Source organism: Phycodurus eques, chromosome 10 (assembly GCF_024500275.1).
Source record: "Phycodurus eques isolate BA_2022a chromosome 10, UOR_Pequ_1.1, whole genome shotgun sequence".
Classification (NCBI taxonomy): Eukaryota; Metazoa; Chordata; class Actinopteri; order Syngnathiformes; family Syngnathidae; genus Phycodurus; species Phycodurus eques.
Window position 1 is genome coordinate 21,674,027 of NC_084534.1, and position 18,457 is coordinate 21,692,483.

Consider the following 18,457-nt stretch of genomic DNA (forward strand, 5'->3'; position numbering starts at 1 on the left):
CTATTTAAAAAAAAAAAAAAAAAAGATTTTTGATTACTAAAACATTTGTAATTTTAAAAGTGCAAGAGGTTATCCTCAACCATATTTCATTAGCTTGAATCTTTGTGTGTGTGTGTGTGTAAGGGTGAGAGGCTGTTCATATAAAAAATGTATGAATGCTTGGGTTATGTACTCACCACTGAATGAATAATACACGATCCTGTCACAGGTAACCTCGCTAGTACACACTTTTGTGTGTGTGCCCATACAGTAAATGTGAATGAGCACATTGTGTTAATTTATAATTAGATTTTTTGATAGCGATGCTAGTTTGCAAAGCATTTGACCCCAACCTGCTTGGTGTGCGGTCCCCCTTTTGCACCCTGTGTGTGTGTGTGAATGTGCATAGGAATGATGTACAGTGGGAGTGTGTTTTTACTGTATATATTGATTTGGGAATGTATAAGGAAGGCTGCGCAAGCTGTCTGCTCAGTTGACATTCGACTATATGGCTAACTCGACAGCTAGTCGACAATCTTGATTATAAAAGGAGAAGAATGCAATGTACAACGCAAATAAATACAGCTACCAAGTATAAAAAAAATAGGCTTCAAAATCGTGAAAAATCAAGCAGTTGTCTCCACTCTCAACTTTGTGGGCGTGTCCGCAGAATGCCAACAAGCTACTGAAAAATGGAAGCTATTTTGTCGAGAGACTTTCTTATGCTTACACATTCTTACACGTTGTAGCAGCAAAAATATATCCGCTTAAAGCCTCTGGTGGCTGGAATATAGCCAGGTTGTTGCGGTGCTTTCCACGTCTCGACGAGACACTAGCTACCAGCTAGCTTATGCGCTAACACGGTTCTGAGGCTCCTCTCGGCCACCGAACGGGCGGCGGGCTTGTCCGTGGTGTCACCTCCTTGTTGGGAAATGTAAATAACAACATCGAGCTGGTCTGTAAATTGTGGCATACAGATAAGATGCATTTTCGGGGTGCAGGCATAGCTACCTAGCTAAATGCATGCTATAGTGGTGGAAATGAGTCCAGTAATAATAACTAAGCAACTTGCAATTGCGCCAGATAACTGCTGATGTGAATGAAGGCGCTCCAGTTTTTATATTGTGGGGGGGGACGCGTGAAGCACTGCAAGAAATCATGAAAACTGTCCACAATTTTTTCTTATTCTTTGTGCATATTTTCAGCAAGTCAAATGTACAGTATGATGTATGGAGAAACAAATCTCTGAATTCAGTTTAAAGGGTCTTTAATGCAATGTAATACTTGAAAGCTCAGTACTAAATGCACCCCCCCCCCTGCCCCCACCCGCCCACTATCTTTGGTCCATAGAGCAATTTTGAAACGGTCAGATTCTTGCCCGGTGTCACATTTCTGTGTGCTTGAATTTGAGAAGATGCAGCTGATGGTGAGTTTATGAAGGAGCGATAAAATATCCTTACAGGTAAGCTACACGAGAACAACGCCTGGGCACACCTGTGGATCGCCAAGCCAGGCCGGCAAACTCTTTTGGCTCTGGTCAGTGATCCTGGGGGGGGGGGTTAGATCAGTGGTCAGGCTGCCATATCCACTGACAGGCGCACTATTACTCATCCGCCGCCCAGTTCCGCATATTGCATTTCAGGTGTGAAGAATCTCCAGCGTCCCCCTTGAGAGTTGGTGTCACTTGGTGCGCGTGGGTCCATCCGTCTGCCATCAGAGGACGACCAAACTTCCTCCAGAGCCCGAAGAGCGAGGAAAGAGAGATCTGGAGCGGCTCCTTCCGTGAAACTGACTGCTGACTGCCAAAACATGTCACACCAAACTGGGATCAATGGTATCTTTGCATGTTTTTCCACAGTTTCCAATTTAGTTACTTTTATTGTCTTCTTTACTCGTGTATTAATGCAAGGAATTCAACCTCACGTGACTTCACATCTCTATCTTCCTATAACATTCTTTGAAACTATATTTCTTTAAATGTTAAGCTCACATTGGAGTGTGACTTTTACTTTCTGTGAAAAAAATAATTCATAATGCCAATGAGGACTAAGAGCAATTTAAATGTCAGACATTTGTATTCCTTATTTTAAGGGTTTTGCATATATACAGAATACATTTTATGGGATTTGGTAACAGGAGCACAGAGGGATGGTTGGCCTGAAGCACACCTCTCTCACCTTTCTCACCTTTTCATACATCATTCATAAGAGCGCTGTGTTTGGTAACCATGGTGACACATAACACATCTGCAGATCTAGTTTTCAGCACCAAACTCATGGGTCTGGATTTCAGGGATTCAAGTGGATGTTTTTAATGATTTCAACCCTATATTTTTTCATCATTTAACGTTTTAGTTTGAGCCGCTTTGTAGGGGTAGTGTGACTCCGGCCCGGATCACATGTTGTCACTGTGGCGTCTCAGCTTCTCATTTCACCAGTTTTACCTCACGCAATGTTCAATAGATTCATTTTTATATATTAAAAAATGCTGCGGCAGTTACTGCTTAAGTATGCTCTCTTACTGTCCCATTTACTTGAATCAGATTCATTCTTAAACTGCACAAACAATATAAAATGTGTACGAAGTAGTGGACACGGCTACGTCATAGAGTTTTATGGCCACAATGAAAAGAAGGGAAAAAAAACTACTTTGAGAACAAAGTGTTAAAATTACATAATTAATGAGAACATGCATTGTAAGTCGCTCTTTTGTTGGGTTTCTTCAACCATTACACAGAAGTGTTTAAACTGTTATTGAATTATATTTCCTAATTCACATATGAAACTTATATGAAAAGTCTCAAGAAGGGCTAATTTGCTAATTGTCATCCCTTGCTTTATGGCGGTTGACTTTTTTTGTGGCTTTAGTGCATCGCAGATTTTTGTTTTCAAACTGTACTTATATCTTATTTGCTATAGTGCGGGATTTTATGGTGATTATTTATCCACATGGACTGTTACTGCAGACTCACGTAACCAGGGGGCAAGAGCGTAAAGACAGAGAATGTCCAAAGTTTCGGATCATTTCACATAAAAAAACGCTAAAGTGGAATGTGCCTATTCCAAAGTAAAACTGGCCTAAGTTACATAACTGCACGTCTGAAGCAAACATCCTTAGCTAACTGGATATTCAGTAGCCTACCACTGCTAATTTGAACTAATTGAAATCCATAACAGTTGGTTAGGATGGAAACTGCAGCTGGTACTCTTTCAATTACTTTATTGAACAAACAGTAACAAAATACAGTAAACACAACGGTAACGCTAAAGCCAGTAAACAGCCAGTCAACAGTACGTCCCCCTGTCACTCAATAGGCCAGATCTATGCGTTCAACATCACAGGCACTATAGTGTAGAATGTGACGATGGGTTACTTGCAAAAAATAATACATGCACTATATTGTATGGCGGTATTACCATCCATGCAGGAAGCTTTAAAATACATATGAATAATACAATAAATATTTGGTTGCTACTTCACGGATTTCGTCCATTGCAGGGGTGGTCTGGAACGTGACTCCCACGATAAACGAGGATTACTGTGCACCTGAAATAACGCGACGTGCGGAGTGAATCGCGTTTACGCTGTGTGATAGAAAGCACGAGTGAGTGCTCCACGTGGATGTCAGGAAGCATATGTCTGGGAACCGAAGCAATATTTGTTGGAATCGTTTGTTTGCAAACCAAAACCGATTTGTCAGTGAACCTTGGTTCCGTAAAAGGTTTCGCCTCAATTTTTTTTCCACTTTGCTCGAGTTTTGGAGGGTCTGACGCGCACTTGTAACTCGAGTCATTGTTCGCAAGTCAAGGCAAAAGATCGTATCTTGAAAAAACTCACAAGTTGGGGCACTCGTAAGTCGAGGTACTTTTTTACATTTTGTCTGCTATATTTCTGATCACGTTAGCAACATCGGAGCTTAAAGACTTCCTGGCCCAAGCAAGGGGAGGTCCCATCAGGATAATAAAGATCGTCATCCAAAATGGTAAACACAGCGTGTTTATTTAAAGGATCCATCTTCGGGATTTGGAGACATTAGCTAACTTAATATTCGATTTTTGTCCGCAGAGGAGTTGGTGCTAGAGTCGAGCGGGAATCCAGCCCAAAGCTGGGACATGGACTATGACCACTTCCTATTACCTCTGCTCACGCCACAGCAGCCGTGCTACATCCTCTACCGGCTGGACTCCCAGAATGCACTGGGATACGAGTGGATCTTCATCGCCTGGTCACCTGACCAGTCACCAGTATGTCCCGAGGATGCATCGTGAATACCGTATCACATAGTCAAAGAACAGCAGGCAGATTGTGAAAGGAGCAATGAGGTTAAAACAGTTACCAAACATAGACATATGACTCATGTATAAATCTAAAATGATTTTGCTTGGGCGACTCATAAGGCAGCAAAAAAGGAATATGTGGGTAGCTCTCGAAATTATGCTCTATAATGCCCATAGATGAGAATGATAAAACGGTTTGTTGTCTGTGTGTTCCACAATGACTTGCTGGGAACCAGAAGAACAATGAATGCGTCAGTCACACATATCCAACAATAGCCTTTTTGTGCACCATTTTAGTCTTTAACTGCACTAAATGTATTATATCTTCCTGCAATGATATTTCAAAACAGACCCGTTTTTACTATTTTTTATATGCACATGATTTTTAAAACTCGTATCAGTACTTACAGTCTTAATACGGTTTCTTCAATCAATTTATCAGTCAAACTTTATTTACGTATATAGGTCTTTTCATGCATAACTAGCAGGAAATATAGAAAAAACTCACCCTGCCCATCCCCACATGTAAATACAAACACACCGATACAAACACACACACTCGTATGAACACACAAACACAGCACGTATTGACTGATAGTACAAAGACATGTCAAGGCAATGAGGATCCTTGGCAAGGAGTAACAACCTGATCAGATCAGTGGTGTAATGTGGGTAAACTATTTAGGCCCATCGGTCCAGTGTCATGCCTTTTTGACCCTTTAAGCCACCGTAGTTCTTCTTACTGTAATTCGGCAATGCAGAAGTGGCATAAACAAGTCAGAATCTGCATGTGCATGATGCCATGTCACGTTTGCTTTGCACATCACTCTGTCGACTTAAAAACACGTGAACGCAAAGGTTAATCTGAGAAGGAAATTGCACCCTGCAGACCGCAGTGTACGCAACTGCATTAACGAGTTGGTAGCGGTTCCCATTCCGCTCTCAGGCTCCCCAAATTTGTAAATACAAATATCATCGTGTAACATGCATTTACAGTGGAGACACTGAAAAAAAATTAACATAGCTGTCACACATTTATTTAATTTATTTTTTATTGAAATTGTTGAACATTTTCAGCTTATGATTTTTGATTTTTTTTTCCTGCAATTTAACTTTACAGCTTGGCTTTCATTTTGACCAAAGGATTTTCTTTAATGGAGTGTGATTTGCGCATGCATTGTGGACTTGGACAGACGGAGCGTGCCTTGATAGAGTATAGTTCATTACAATAAAATGCTCTTTATCCTATAGCGCCTTGTGTGATGCTTGTACGAGTGTGTGAATGTGCATGAGCACTGAACCTCAGCACACAACTGCCTCTGATTCAGCTGTTCAAGGAGGCTTTTTTCCAACATTTTTGTTACCTTACAGCATTCCTAGTAGTATAAAGTACATATTTGTCTGTATATGTGGTGTAGCGTAACAATAGTATATCTATATGCACTGTGCAGGTCAGAGAGAAGATGGTTTACGCTGCCACTCGTGCCACATTGAAGAAAGAGTTCGGAGGAGGTCACATCAAAGACGAGCTGTTTGGCACAGTCGAGGTTAGTTAAAAAAAAAAAAAAGATGGACGATGCCCCCCCCCTCCAAAGTAACTTTCTTCTGTCTGTATTGGTAGGAAGACGTGTGCTTCCAGGGGTACCTGCGTCACATGACCTCTTGCTGTTCTCCGGCGCCTCTCACAGCAGCTGAACAAGAGCTCCAACGAATTCGGGTCACAGAGGTGAAGTTAGAAAGGGAAGAAGTGTATTTCAATTTGAAGTGGGAATGTGAAAACAACTGAGTGTGCATCTTTTCTCTGTAGGATAAAGTTGTATGGGTGAGTTCATTTTATAACGACTACTTTTTTACTTGGGTGCGTGCGTGCGCATGCGTGTGGGTTATGAATTATGAGCTATACAAGCTTTATTTTATTGTTCGCAGGATGAGCGTAGACGAATTGGGATTCCACGTGCAAGGGTATGTAACTATTTTATACATTGTATATACTGTATTTGCTTTAAAGAAAACAAACCTCAGCAGTTTGATACAATAATTAAAAAACTATAATCAAATAAAAATACATAAATGATGAAATACTACAACTACTGCTACTACTAATAATAATAATTATAATTAAAGCTTGTGTTACTGTTTAGAATGCAAATACGACTTTGAAAAAATATATATCAATATTGTGCCACATGCAGTATTCTCGCTGTATTACATATTCACTCACTGTACTGTGTAGTAGTAGTCTAGTCTGTATTTTATCAATCTTTCTACCTACAGTATTATCGATACTATTTTTTGAGAAACTAAACCTCAGCAGGCTCTGTACAATAAATCAACAAATCAGGGGTGCCTTGACTTGCGAGTATCTCAAAACATTCTTGTCTCAAATCATCTTTCCCCATTCAAAAATAAACATGAAGAAAAGTTTCACAACCAACTCAGTAAGTTGCAGTCATCGTAATATGAATTGTTTTTTTTGCAAAGGATAAAAAATATATGCATGTAAGTATTGTGTCACTATCTGTCTGTACATATGTTGCATTACTGTTTGTGTTAAAAAAAAATATTGCTTAAGGGGTTATAGCACCGCGACTATCGCTGTTTTTCGTTAGCCCGTCTATGGCGTTTTGCATTGTGTGTTGTACTAGCAGAGAATCCTAAGGCAAAGTTGTGCGGTTGTTTCAAATACACAATGCGTGATTCTATTTGTTTTACGTTTAATTTGACAGTGGGTGGCAACAAACAGAGTGAAGCCACTTATTGATTTTAAAAAAAATAATTTGTTCACTATGAGCCAAACTAAGTACCGTGAAGCGAGTTGAGTTTGCGAGCAGCAGCTAGCACTCGTATCTCGAATTTCGAGTCAAGGCTCGTATTCTTGAAAAACGCGGAAGTTGGGTCACTCTTATCTCAAGGCACCACTGTATAACAATTTAAAGAATATAAGTTAACAATAAAGCCAGTGTTAGCATATAGTTTGTAAATTAAAAAATGAAATGAAATTGTCTGTTTGCTCAGTAGTGTGTTGTACAATTGCAATTGTTATTACTATTGGTAGTAGTAGTTGTACATGCCAACATATGCACTAATTTGTCTAGCTCAGTTTTATTTCATTATTTTGACTTCCTGTAAATCATCTCTCTACAGTTTACATTGTTTGTATGTGGTGGTTTGTGGGTTAGGTTCCAGTGGAGTTTGGTATAGACAAAAGAGTCTCTCAGGGTCTCGCATTCCCTTTACAAGAGGAGGCCAAGCGAGCACTGCAGCAGCTGAAGCAGAAACGCGTCAACTACATACAGCTGGTTAGCTCTGACGCAATCGTCTGTTGCAAATATGCAGCGAAACCGGTGTTCGCGTGACTTTGGTCTCTGAACAAAGCCTGCTCGTGTTGCGTTGCAGAGGTTGGATGTGGAGAAAGAGACCATCGAGCTGGTGCACACCAAACCAACAGAGACCCGTGAGCTCCCGTACAGGATCCCCACAGATTCCCCCAGATACCACTTCTTCATCTTCAAACATTCCCACCAGGGCCGCACGCAGGAGGCACTGGGTCAGTATGCCGCGCCCTCACTGTGTTTTTTTGACCCCTTGACCCTTCACTTTTACACTTGGGAAGAAGAAGTGTGAGTAGTTAGCCAGGCATTAAATAAGAAGCCATATGGAGCGTACTTTTATAGATTCTTATTTTTTTCTTACAATAAACATGGAAAAAACTACACTTTCAATGTTCTAGGGCAGGGGTGTCCAAACTACGGTCCAGGGGCCATTTACGGCAAGCCGTCCGTTTTTTTAGTGGCCTGCGGCATATCCTAAAATTAACAAATTGACACTGCTCATGTCTACTACTCTTCTTCTTCTTTTCCTTTCGGCTTGTCCCGTTAGGGGTCGCCACACCGTGTCATCCTTTTTCATGTAAGCGTACCTCCTGCATCCTCCTCTCTAACACCAACTGTCTTCCCTCACTACATCCATCATTATGTTAAAAATGGCTTAGGAAATTACGCTATCAGGCTGACGATAGTTTTTGTAGATTTACAAATATACAAAGATACTATTTACAACTAAAATAGTAACATACTGTAATTTCTGTTTATAATCCACTGATGGATACAAATAATTCATTTACAGCAGCAAATAGTGTGAAGAATAATTCTTTGCTCCACTTTATGTGTCGTGTCAAGATCATTTTAGGAGAGATTGTACTTTTTCTTTTTTTGTTTTGTTCTGAATGAGTACATGTGATCCACTGGCCACCCTAAAATCTTGACAAATACTTTTTGCTTCATCATCGAGCTAAGCTTTTTGTTTCTCCCAATAAATACAGTACATAAAAACAGCATATCACTTATGGATTGGTTTTACCATGTTACAATAAATAAATTAAAGGTGAAGAACATCAAACCGGCCCTCGCAGCCATCAATTTTTCTGTATGTTTGGTAATGATTAAAGTTGGACTCAATTTGGAATACTGTACGTAAATGGCAATTTAAATATTCATATTTACTGTAGTATGTGTTTTCTGATAAATATATTCATATAGATTTTAACAGCTACAATAGATTACTTGCGAATAGTACGGTAGTTGAATCAATTACAATTACTTGTGGAATGAAAATGGCCCAAATATTTTGCAAATGATCGGTGCACATGATGGAGGAATGCATTGTCCGTGCAGGGCTTGTGGCATCAACAGTGGGGTAGGAAATTGTGTGTTTTGCACAGTAAAATTATATTTGTATTAAATGTGTTCTACAAAATCTGAAACTTTCAATGTATTCCCAATTATTTCTGGCCATTCCTAAATATTCCCAATAATTCCAATGTAGTTTTCCACTTTACCCAAATTGCTGGAATTTTGCAACCCCAGGTACACGTGCACAATCTAATGCGATTGAAACGATGAATTCAAAAGCTCTGTCAAGAATAATAATACTCACTTTTTGTTGACTTTATTTAGCTACATAAGAATGTTCGAATATTAAAAACATCTCTCCGTATGATGCACTGAAGTTCTACAAACTACCACAACAGTAATAAATGACAGTAACATACTGTTAAATTGAAGCTCTTTAACAACACATAATATATGCTTTATGGTTTGATATCCCTTCCAGTGTTCATATATTCAATGCCTGGGTACACCTGCAGTATAAAGGAGCGGATGTTGTATTCCAGCTGCAAGAACAGACTGCTTGAGGAAGTGGAGAAAGATTACCAGCTGGAAGTGACCAAAAAGGTACAAAATTTAAATGTAATCTAAAAAAAAAAAAAAAAAATCTAAAGTAGAAATGCGTGCAGAAATGATCCCACCAGACAACGTTTGGATGATCTCGTGCATTCGAATTTGCAGGTGGATAAAAACACAATTATATTGTGGTTTCTCAACCTTGTGGAGAAGATGGTGAATTGAGCGAAATGAAGAGAATAGATCGTGGCCAATAAAGCTATACAATTTAGAATTTAGGTTGCAAATGTAGGTCAGTGCTTCTGATAGTGCCCGCCACTGCTACATGCTCTCATTGGTCAAAAGTATTGGGACAGAGCTGAAGTCCGATTGGTTTTAATGTGAGTCCATCGTCTTCTCTTCTCACGTTCTACTTGTCAGAACGGCCCTTTTCCACGTGACACCGCTTTGAAATTGAGTTTTGTGTGACTTGAGGGGAATTTTTTTCCCCCCAGACATTTGTATCAAATTCTATATTTTATCACCTGAGCGGTATACGACTATAGAGGTTCCACTTTATTCATCGAAATGAATAGAAGATACCAATCCGAATTTACCATTTGCATGTGTACAGATGGAGATAGATAGTGGCGACGGCCTTACAGAAGACTTCCTGTACGAGGAGGTCCACCCGATGGAGCACACCTTGAAGCAAGCGTTCGTTAAGCCTCGTGGACCGGGGGGCAAGAGGGGCAACAAACGCCTTATCAAGGGCGCGGGAGAGAACGGCGAGGAAATTTAAGCACACACAAATATACACACACGAATACAATATAACACACCCAAAGAAACGTTATATTTACGAATTGAGTTAAACTGTTTCGATTGTACCTACTTAATTTTTCCAAAATGAGTCCAAATAAAACATGGATAAAGAGCTGCAACAAAGCAAAAAGTCAACTTTCATAATATGCCCACTTTAATTTGCAAGGCCGAATGCACTGTGTTGTTTTGCTCTCGTCATCAGTTATCCAGATCAAACCGTCGTTGGTGAAAGGGAGAAGGCCTTTAAAATGTCTGTTGCATGGTGGATTATTATCCTATTTTATCACCGAATCAGTCTCCATGATTGAACACCGGTGTTCACGCTTGTCTCAGTCACACTGTTTCACGTGAATGTTCATTACAATAAAATGCTCTTCATCCTATAGTGCGTCTGTGTACTTGCGGGATATAAGTCTCCATTATATACAGTAAAGTCTGTGAATAACATGCACCAAGGCTGTTCTGTTTTGTCCTTTTTTCTGTGTGTGTGTGTGTGTGCGTGTGTGTGTGTGCGTGTGTGCGTGTGTGTGTGTTTGTGTGTCTATTCCAGGAAGGCGCTCACTCAGAAACTACAGGATTATTGCACCACAGTTGGGAACTGATTGAGGCATTCACTGTATCATCGGTCAACAAAATGATTTCACGCCTGCTCAAGCTAATACACAGTACACATAAACAACACATTTTTCTAGGAATACTCTTATCACTTTAAAAATGCAGCCCTATGGGGGGCGCAAGACAGTGCAAACTGTAGGCCGGTCCCAAGCCCGGATAAATGCAGAGGGTTGCATCAGGAAGGGCATCCGGCTTAAAACTTTGCCAAACAAATATGAGCGTTCATCCAAAGAATTCCATACTGGATCGGTCGTGACCCGGGTTAACAACGTCCACTACCGGCGCCGTCAACCGGCAGGGCGCCGGTGGAAATTCAGCTACTGGTGGAAAGCAGGTTCTTCGGCAGAAAGAGAAGAGGAAAGCACAGAGCCTAGAACTGAATGTGGGGACTTTGAATGTTGGGGCTATGACAGGAAAATCTCGGGAGTTGGTTGACATGATGATTAGGAGAAAGGTTGATATATTGTGTGTCCAGGAGACCAGGTGGAAAGGCAGTAAGGCTAGAAGTTTAGGGGCAGGGTTTACATTATTTTACCATGGTGTAGATGGGAAGAAAAATGGAGTCGGGTTATTTTAAAAGAAGAGTTGGCTAAGAATGTCTTGGAGGTGAAAAGAGTATCAGATCGAGTGATGAGGGTGAAACTTGAAATTGAGGGTGTTATGTGATTAGTGGCTATGCCCCACAGGTAGGATGCGACCTTGAGGTGAAAGAGAAATTCTGGAAGGAGCTAGACGAAGTAGTTCTGAGCTTCCCAGACAGAGCGAGTCGTGATTGGTGCAGATTGTAATGGACATGTTGGTGAAGGAAATAGGGGTGATGAAGAAGTGATGGATAAGTACGGCATCCAGGAAAGGAACTTGGAGGGACAGATGGTGGTAGATTTTACAAAAATGATGGAAATGGCTGTAGTGAACACTTTCTTTGAGAAGAGGCAGGAGCATAGGGTGACCTACAAAAGCAGCGGTAGAAACACGCAGGTGGATTACATATTGTGCAGACGATGTAATCTGTAGGAGGTTAACAACTGTAAGGTAGTGGTAGGGGAGAGTGTGGCTAGACAGCATAGAATGGTGGCATGTAAGATGACTCTGGTGGTGGGGAGGAAGATTAGGAAGACAAAGGCAGAGCAGAGAACCATGTGGTGGAAGCTGAGACAGGACGAGTGTTGTGCAGCTTTTCGGGAAGAGGTGAGACAGGCTCTCGGTGGACAGGAGGATCTTCCAGAAGACTGGACCACTGCAGCCAAGGTGATCAGAGAGGCAGGCAGGAGAGTACTTGGTGTATCTTCTGGCAGGAAAGGAGAGAAGGAGACTTGGTGGTGGAACCTCACAGTACAGGAAATCATACAAGGAAAAAGGTTAGCTAAGAAGAAGTGGGACACTGAGAGGACCGAGGAGAGGCAAAAGGAATACATTGATAAGCGACATAGGGCAAAGGTAGAGGTGGCAAAGGCCAAACAAGAGGCATATGATGACTTGTATGCCAGGTTGGACACTAAAGAAGGAGAAAAGGATCTATACAGGTTGGCCAGACAGAGGGATAGAGATAGGAAGGAAGTGCAGCAGGTTAGGGTGATTAAGGATAGAGATGGAAATATGTAGACTGGTGCTAGTAGTGTGCTAGCTAGATGACTTTGAGGAGTTGATGAATGAGGGAGAAGGGAGAGTAGAAGAGCCAAGTGTGGTGGGCCAGGAAGTGTCAATTATTAGTAAGGGGGAAGTTAGAAAGGCATTAAAGAGGATGAAAAATGGAAAGACAGTTGGTCCTGATGACATTCCTGTGGAGGTATGGAAGCATCTAAGAGAGGTGGCTGTGGAGTTTTAGACCAGGTTGTTTAATAGAATTCTAGCGCGTGAGAAGATGCCTGAGGAATGGAGGAAAAGTGTGCTGGTGCCCATTTTTAAGAACAAGGGTGATGTGCAGAGCTGTGGGAACTATAGAGGAGTAAAGTTAATGAGCCACACAATGGAGTTATGGGAAAGAGTAGTGGAGGCTAGACTCAGGACAGAAGTGAGTATTTGCGAGCAACAGGTTGGTTTCATGCCTAGACCATATCTACGATGAGGTCCCCGCATAAACAAAACAAATTAAAAAAGAGTTTGACACCCCTGCTCTAAATTGTCCATTGGTATCATTGTGTGTCTATATGTGCCTTACAATAGGCTGCCAACCAGTCTAGGTGTACCTTTCCTCTCACCCAAAGTCAGCTGGTACGTGAGTGGGTCACCTGTGACCCTCATGAGGACAAGTGCAAGTATTTTGACAGTCAGACAAAATGTTTGTGACTGAATTATAATGCATGCTTTGGTTATGATGTTCCGGGCCTACGCTTGAAGACATTTTCCTGGTATGAAAGTCGATCTGTGCTATCTCAGTTTGAATTAGAATTTCTCTGTTTCAATTAAAATTTCCGAGTTTTAAAATTTGAGATTCTGATTTTAATTTAGAATTTATGAGTTTGAATTTCTAACAGATTGTTGTTGTTTTTTTTCAAGTAACGCTTTACCAATGGAACGTAATGTGTGTAAACCGGATATTGAACTCTAATGGTTTTTGGTCAATGTTAGACATTTAAACTCAGAAAGTCAAATTCAAACTACAAAAATGAAAAAAATCAATAACAACAACAAATATATATATATATATATATATATATATATATTTTTTTTTTTTTTTCTGACAGCTATGAGGAATTGTCATGTGAAAAATACACATCCGTCGCTGTCATTGTTTTATTTTGAAATGCGCAGGAAGTGCAGTTAGGGCAGCGTTCAACTCACCGCGTGTCAGCCGCACTGAAACGCAAAACCTTTCTGGGAAACAAGATTCCTGGAACCTTTTGTCAGCTTAACGCGGTCTCACTTGTTTTCTGCGCTCGTGTTTCAGTGAATTAGGAGCCACAGGAGCTATTTGTCGTGATTGTTTCTTCAAACTTTATGATTAATCGTGGTCAAAGGTGAGATGATTACCAGCAAATTCAAATATTACAAAGGTGTTTCTTATTCGTGTTCAACTCTACAGTCATATACAGTTTTATGTGGTAACATTGTGAAATGTTGATCTTCGTTTTTATATTCTTTGGGGTTTGTATCTTTGAATGTGCTGTTTATGTTGTTACTGATGTATTTGTGGTGCTTTTCTATTAATAATATTTTAAGGCTGATTTAAACTCTTCCACGACTTCACGTGTGGCTTGTAGTCTACAACACAATAAAGTGTTATTTATTTGTTTTAAATTGAGCCAAGGCACATATTTAACATCATATAAAAATCCCAAACGAAAATGTCACAAAAAGTAAATATTCCGGATTAATTACATGATCTAATGGAAAGGTATTTATTTGTTCTGGATGTCATACATAACCATATCCATCCATCCATTTTCTGAGCCGCTTCTCCTCACGAGAGTCGCGGGCGTGCTGGAGCCTATCCCAGCTATCATCGGGCAGGAGGCGGGCTACACCCTGAACTGGATTCCAGCCAATCGCAGGGCACATACAAACAAACAACCATTTGCACTCACATTCACACCTACGGGCAATTTAGAGTTTTCAATTAACCTACCATGCATGTTTTTGGGATGTGGGAGGAAACCGGAGTGCCCGGAGAAAACTCACGCAGGCACGGGGAGAACATGCAAACTCCACACAGGCGGGGCCGGGCATTGAACCCTGGTCCTCAGAACTGTGAGGCTGACGCTCTAACCAGTCGTCCACCGTGCCGCCTACATAACCATACCCATAAATACAATATTTTCGGACCAATAAAGTGGAATTGGATCATTTCCAGCTGTACGCCTGATGGTCTCTCACGGCACACTGATGTGCCCACGCCACACTTATTGGGAACCACTGGTGTGTATAGAGCCATGAAGAGTGTATGTTGCTAACATGTACGAATGTCCTGTCAGACATGGTTACCACGGCCCATCCTGTGGACCCCGGTCCATGCAGCCCACATGATGAGGATATGTCCTGCATCGCCACCACCTTCCACTATTTACACACGTCAGGTACCTCACATCTTTGTATCTACCTCTATCTGTTTGTATCATAAAGCACTTATTTACTGTGCAGGCAATCGTAACATATCATACAAGTGTCAAAATAAATGAATTGTTGTTAATGGTAAAAACAATAAACGTGTACTAACCCTTGGTAAGAGGAAGTGGAGGATAACTGGAAGGTGAATTGCCTCATCTTGAAGAATTTCTCTAAAAACAAGAGAACATGTACAGTACTCACTTTGTGGGGTGTGCACAAGTGAACCGGGGGGAATTTCTTCATGCAGCTTACATTCTGGTGTACAATCTGTTCTAGATTTATTATTATCGTTGTCGACTGACTGTTAAATTATTGTCGGACAGAGACATGCACTTTCCCATGTCCAAATCATTTCCATTTTCAGTTCTGTGGTTCTCATCACATTGGACCAAAAATCAAGCTCGCGCCAAGAGCGGGATGGTCAGCTATGTTAACGATGACACTACCAGTTACGCAATGCATCACCAATTATACATAAGAATGTCATTGACTGTATGGCAGGTTGGGGGGTGCAGCACACTTCGTCTCACAACATCTCTGTGCGGAAGAGGACAATGCATAATTGCAGTGATCCGTGCGTGAGTGGAGCATTGTCACTGCTCTGTGGCAACAGACAATGTGAGCGACTATACAGAATGAACTGGTGATAATCGCCGTGCGACTTAAAATATTCCCGCGGAGCTCAATATCGATCTGCCTGTGTGACGATCAAATTCACCAAAATCTCGTTGGACCTGCAGTCTGGCGTGCACCGGCAGTTAGGCGTGGTCTGAGCAGTGGTGAATTTAGATCGACTTTCTGCCACCACATTGCCACGCCCCGAGGTGCACGTCCAAGTACACCCACTCTGCCGCGCTGCAACGCCCAGCTTGGCGCAGACTGGCCTGCCAAACTGGCACACAAAAATCAGGATCCGCTGCGGATGCGCTGTCTATGAAAATACAGCCCAAAAATATGTAACACTTGGGAATTTAAATAAAAACACTGAGCTGTTCTGTAAATTGTGGCATGCAGGTTAGATACATGTTTCTTGGCATACGCGTCGCTAACTGCACGGTGTAGTGATAGAAATTATAACTAAATAACTCACAACTGATAGAAAAAAGGTCCTGTTCTTTTATAGTGGGGCGAGGCAACTCATGCCCAAGTGTGTCACTGGGCGCTGTTTTAGCCACTGAAAAAAATCTGGAAAACTGAAATGGTGACAAACGATTTAACTCTATACAGTATCTCCAAAATTCAATACTAAACAGTTCTCAGTCTTTGCAAACGTTTCCAGTAATTATCTTCAAACATGTATACTGTATTTGGAAATCTCTGAATTTACTTTATAGGGTCATTAAAATTGATCCTGAAACAAACAGGGAGCCAATGCAGAGATTTTAAAATTGGTGTAATGGGCTCTCACCTTCTGATGTTCGTCAGGAAACGTGCGGCTCAATTCGGTCATATTTGTAAACTTCAAATACTCTTTTTTTGTGTGTGGGGGAGAACACCAGAAAGCAGGGAATTACAATAATCAATCTGACTGGTGATTAAAACTCATTCACTGCCAGCCCTCCCAGTTAACATGGATATTTGACTTCAAAAGCTGTCAATGGCAGTGAATGAGTGATTTTAAATGCAATCTTGTCATCGCAGGCTGGTACTGGGGTTCCATCTCGGCGAGACAGGCTCGGGACAAACTCCTGGCCAAGTCTGAAGGCACGTTCCTGGTGCGGGACAGCAGTCATCCTAAATACATGGTGGCGCTGTCAGTGATGACCCACTGTGGACCGACCAGTGTCCGAATACAGTACAAGAGAGGCTCTTTCTGGCTGGACTCCCTCAGTCCTGAGCTGCCTCACCTGCAGTCCTTCCCCAACGTCGTCAGTCTCATCCAGCGCTACACTGGCTCGGGACACGCACCGCAAGGCCAGACGGCGTCCATCGGGGACAAACATGTCCAATTCCCCCCCGCCAAGGACAGCGCTGTGATTCTGAAGCTGATGCGTCCCCTACGCAGGCCAGAGACCTTCCCACGTTTGCAGCACCTGGCACGCCTCACCATCAACCAAAATACAAACTGCCCCGACAAACTGCCCCTCCCGAAGCCTCTCCTGGACTACTTGCATGATTACCCTTTCCACATCTGAGGGTCTCAGTAGGCTGAGATGGGGATACATGCGGGGTCATCGACTCACTTCATCTGAGAGCCCAGGCAGTCGGTATTGTGAGATTATTCTAACATTTGCTCATGGAAAAAAAAAAAAAAAGTGTCATACTACTGTTGTCCTCCTGAATTGCTTTGTTTCATTTTGAGACACAAGGCTTCTGTCACTATCCTCAAGCCTATTTCGTTTTGCAAAATAAATGTTTTGGCCATCAATGGCAAGCAGATTACGCTATGTGAAACACTGTAAAACCCTTTGTTTACTTACATGTGGAATTATATACAGTGGAGCCCCGCATATTCACGGGTCAGCACCTATGGATTCACCTGATCACGGATTATTTTTTCCATTTTTTTAAACCCCTGTTTTTCCAAAGAAAATGCTTATTGGTGGTATTTCTCTGCTAATTCCAGAATTTTCCTACTCCCCACGAATCGCGGGGATCAACTGTAGTCTAAAACACTGTACTGTGTTTGTCCTTTCCAGTGCATTTTTGACAAATAAACAAAGGCATGGCCGACTGGTTAGAGCGTCTGCCTCACAGTTCTGAGGACTGGGGTTCAATCCCCGGCCCCAACTGTGTGGATTTTGCATGTTCTCCCCGTGCCTGCGTGGGTTTTCTCCGGGCACTCCGGTTTCCTCCCACATCCCAAAAACATGCATGGTAGGTTCATTGAAGACTCTAAATTGCCCATACGTGTGACTGTGAGTGCAAATGGTTGTTTGTTTGTATGTGTCCTGCGATTGGCTGGCAACCAGTTCAGGGTGTACCCCGCCTCCTCCCCGATGATAGCTGGGATAGGCTCCAGCACGCCCGCGACCCTAGTGAGGAGAAGCGGCTCAGAAAATGGATGGATGGATGGATGGATGGATGAAACAAAGGCGTTACTGTATCATTACATAAGAGATGTCTTGAGGAACATTTAAATTTGACCTTTTCTAATAAATAAATGACTACTCACACAAAAAAAGACAAGCTTTGTTTTTTTGTTTTGTGTTTTTTTAATTAGTGATTCATATAACAGACCTTATCAGATCATTTCGAGGAAGTGCAATCTTTTGCCCCATTCTAATGGATCCTGGAAACTTCGATTATCATCGACTTCTTCCAGTTAAAGCATTGAAAAAGGATATGAATAATCCTGGACTTTTTGTTAAAATGTAAAAAAAAAAAAAAAAAAAAATGACTGTGACAAAAAAAATGCACAAACAAATGGCAAAGCACGTTAACCAGGTTCATCCAGGGTATGAATCATTATGGGCTTAACTGTATACATGAACACAGTTTAATTGAAATGCTTTTTCAACAGATACAGTCCTTATCAAATGTATTAGTCCATCACCTAAAGTAAGGTTTAAGCAAAAACTACCCTACATTAACAATGACAATTATCAAAGTCAT

The 18,457-nt window shown here is 41.5% G+C and overlaps 2 protein-coding genes across 3 annotated transcripts; both read left to right on the forward strand.

The window, feature by feature from the left end:
- The first annotated feature begins 1,212 nt into the window (after positions 1 to 1,212).
- On the forward strand, positions 1,213 to 10,649 carry LOC133408776 (twinfilin-2-like). 2 transcript variants are annotated; one of them, XM_061687998.1, is made up of 12 exons: positions 1,213 to 1,515; positions 1,602 to 1,813; positions 3,884 to 3,961; positions 4,045 to 4,223; positions 5,708 to 5,803; positions 5,878 to 5,982; positions 6,064 to 6,078; positions 6,183 to 6,218; positions 7,436 to 7,555; positions 7,653 to 7,803; positions 9,369 to 9,490; positions 10,053 to 10,649. In XM_061687998.1, the coding sequence occupies exons 2-12, from the start codon at positions 1,789 to 1,791 to the stop codon at positions 10,218 to 10,220; spliced, it is 1,095 nt and encodes a 364-aa protein (XP_061543982.1). In that variant the 5' UTR covers positions 1,213 to 1,515; positions 1,602 to 1,788; the 3' UTR covers positions 10,221 to 10,649. The 2 variants fall into 2 exon arrangements, with proteins under 2 accessions (XP_061543982.1, XP_061543983.1); XM_061687999.1 differs by having other exon boundaries at positions 1,622 to 1,813.
- A 2,990-nt stretch (positions 10,650 to 13,639) lies between these two features.
- LOC133408778 (cytokine-inducible SH2-containing protein-like) lies at positions 13,640 to 17,580 on the forward strand. Its single transcript, XM_061688001.1, has 3 exons — positions 13,640 to 13,815; positions 14,770 to 14,871; positions 16,544 to 17,580. Exons 2-3 carry the CDS (start codon positions 14,772 to 14,774, stop codon positions 17,035 to 17,037), a joined length of 594 nt encoding a protein of 197 aa, XP_061543985.1. The 5' UTR covers positions 13,640 to 13,815; positions 14,770 to 14,771; the 3' UTR covers positions 17,038 to 17,580.
- The last annotated feature ends 877 nt before the right edge of the window (positions 17,581 to 18,457 follow it).

What these genes read in the sequence shown, in the direction of transcription:
- LOC133408778 (XM_061688001.1), top strand. Translation starts at nt 14,772, where the DNA reads ATGGTTACCACGGCCCATCCTGTGGACCCCGGTCCATGCAGCCCACAT. An exon ending in CCACTATTTACACACGTCAG is followed by an intron (nt 14,872 to 16,543) that starts GTACCTCACATC and finishes TTGTCATCGCAG; the next exon opens with GCTGGTACTGGGGTTCCATC.
- LOC133408776 (XM_061687998.1), top strand. Translation starts at nt 1,789, where the DNA reads ATGTCACACCAAACTGGGATCAATG. An exon ending in GGTCACCTGACCAGTCACCA is followed by an intron (nt 4,224 to 5,707) that starts GTATGTCCCGAG and finishes TGCACTGTGCAG; the next exon opens with GTCAGAGAGAAGATGGTTTA. An exon ending in AGCTGGAAGTGACCAAAAAG is followed by an intron (nt 9,491 to 10,052) that starts GTACAAAATTTA and finishes GCATGTGTACAG; the next exon opens with ATGGAGATAGATAGTGGCGA.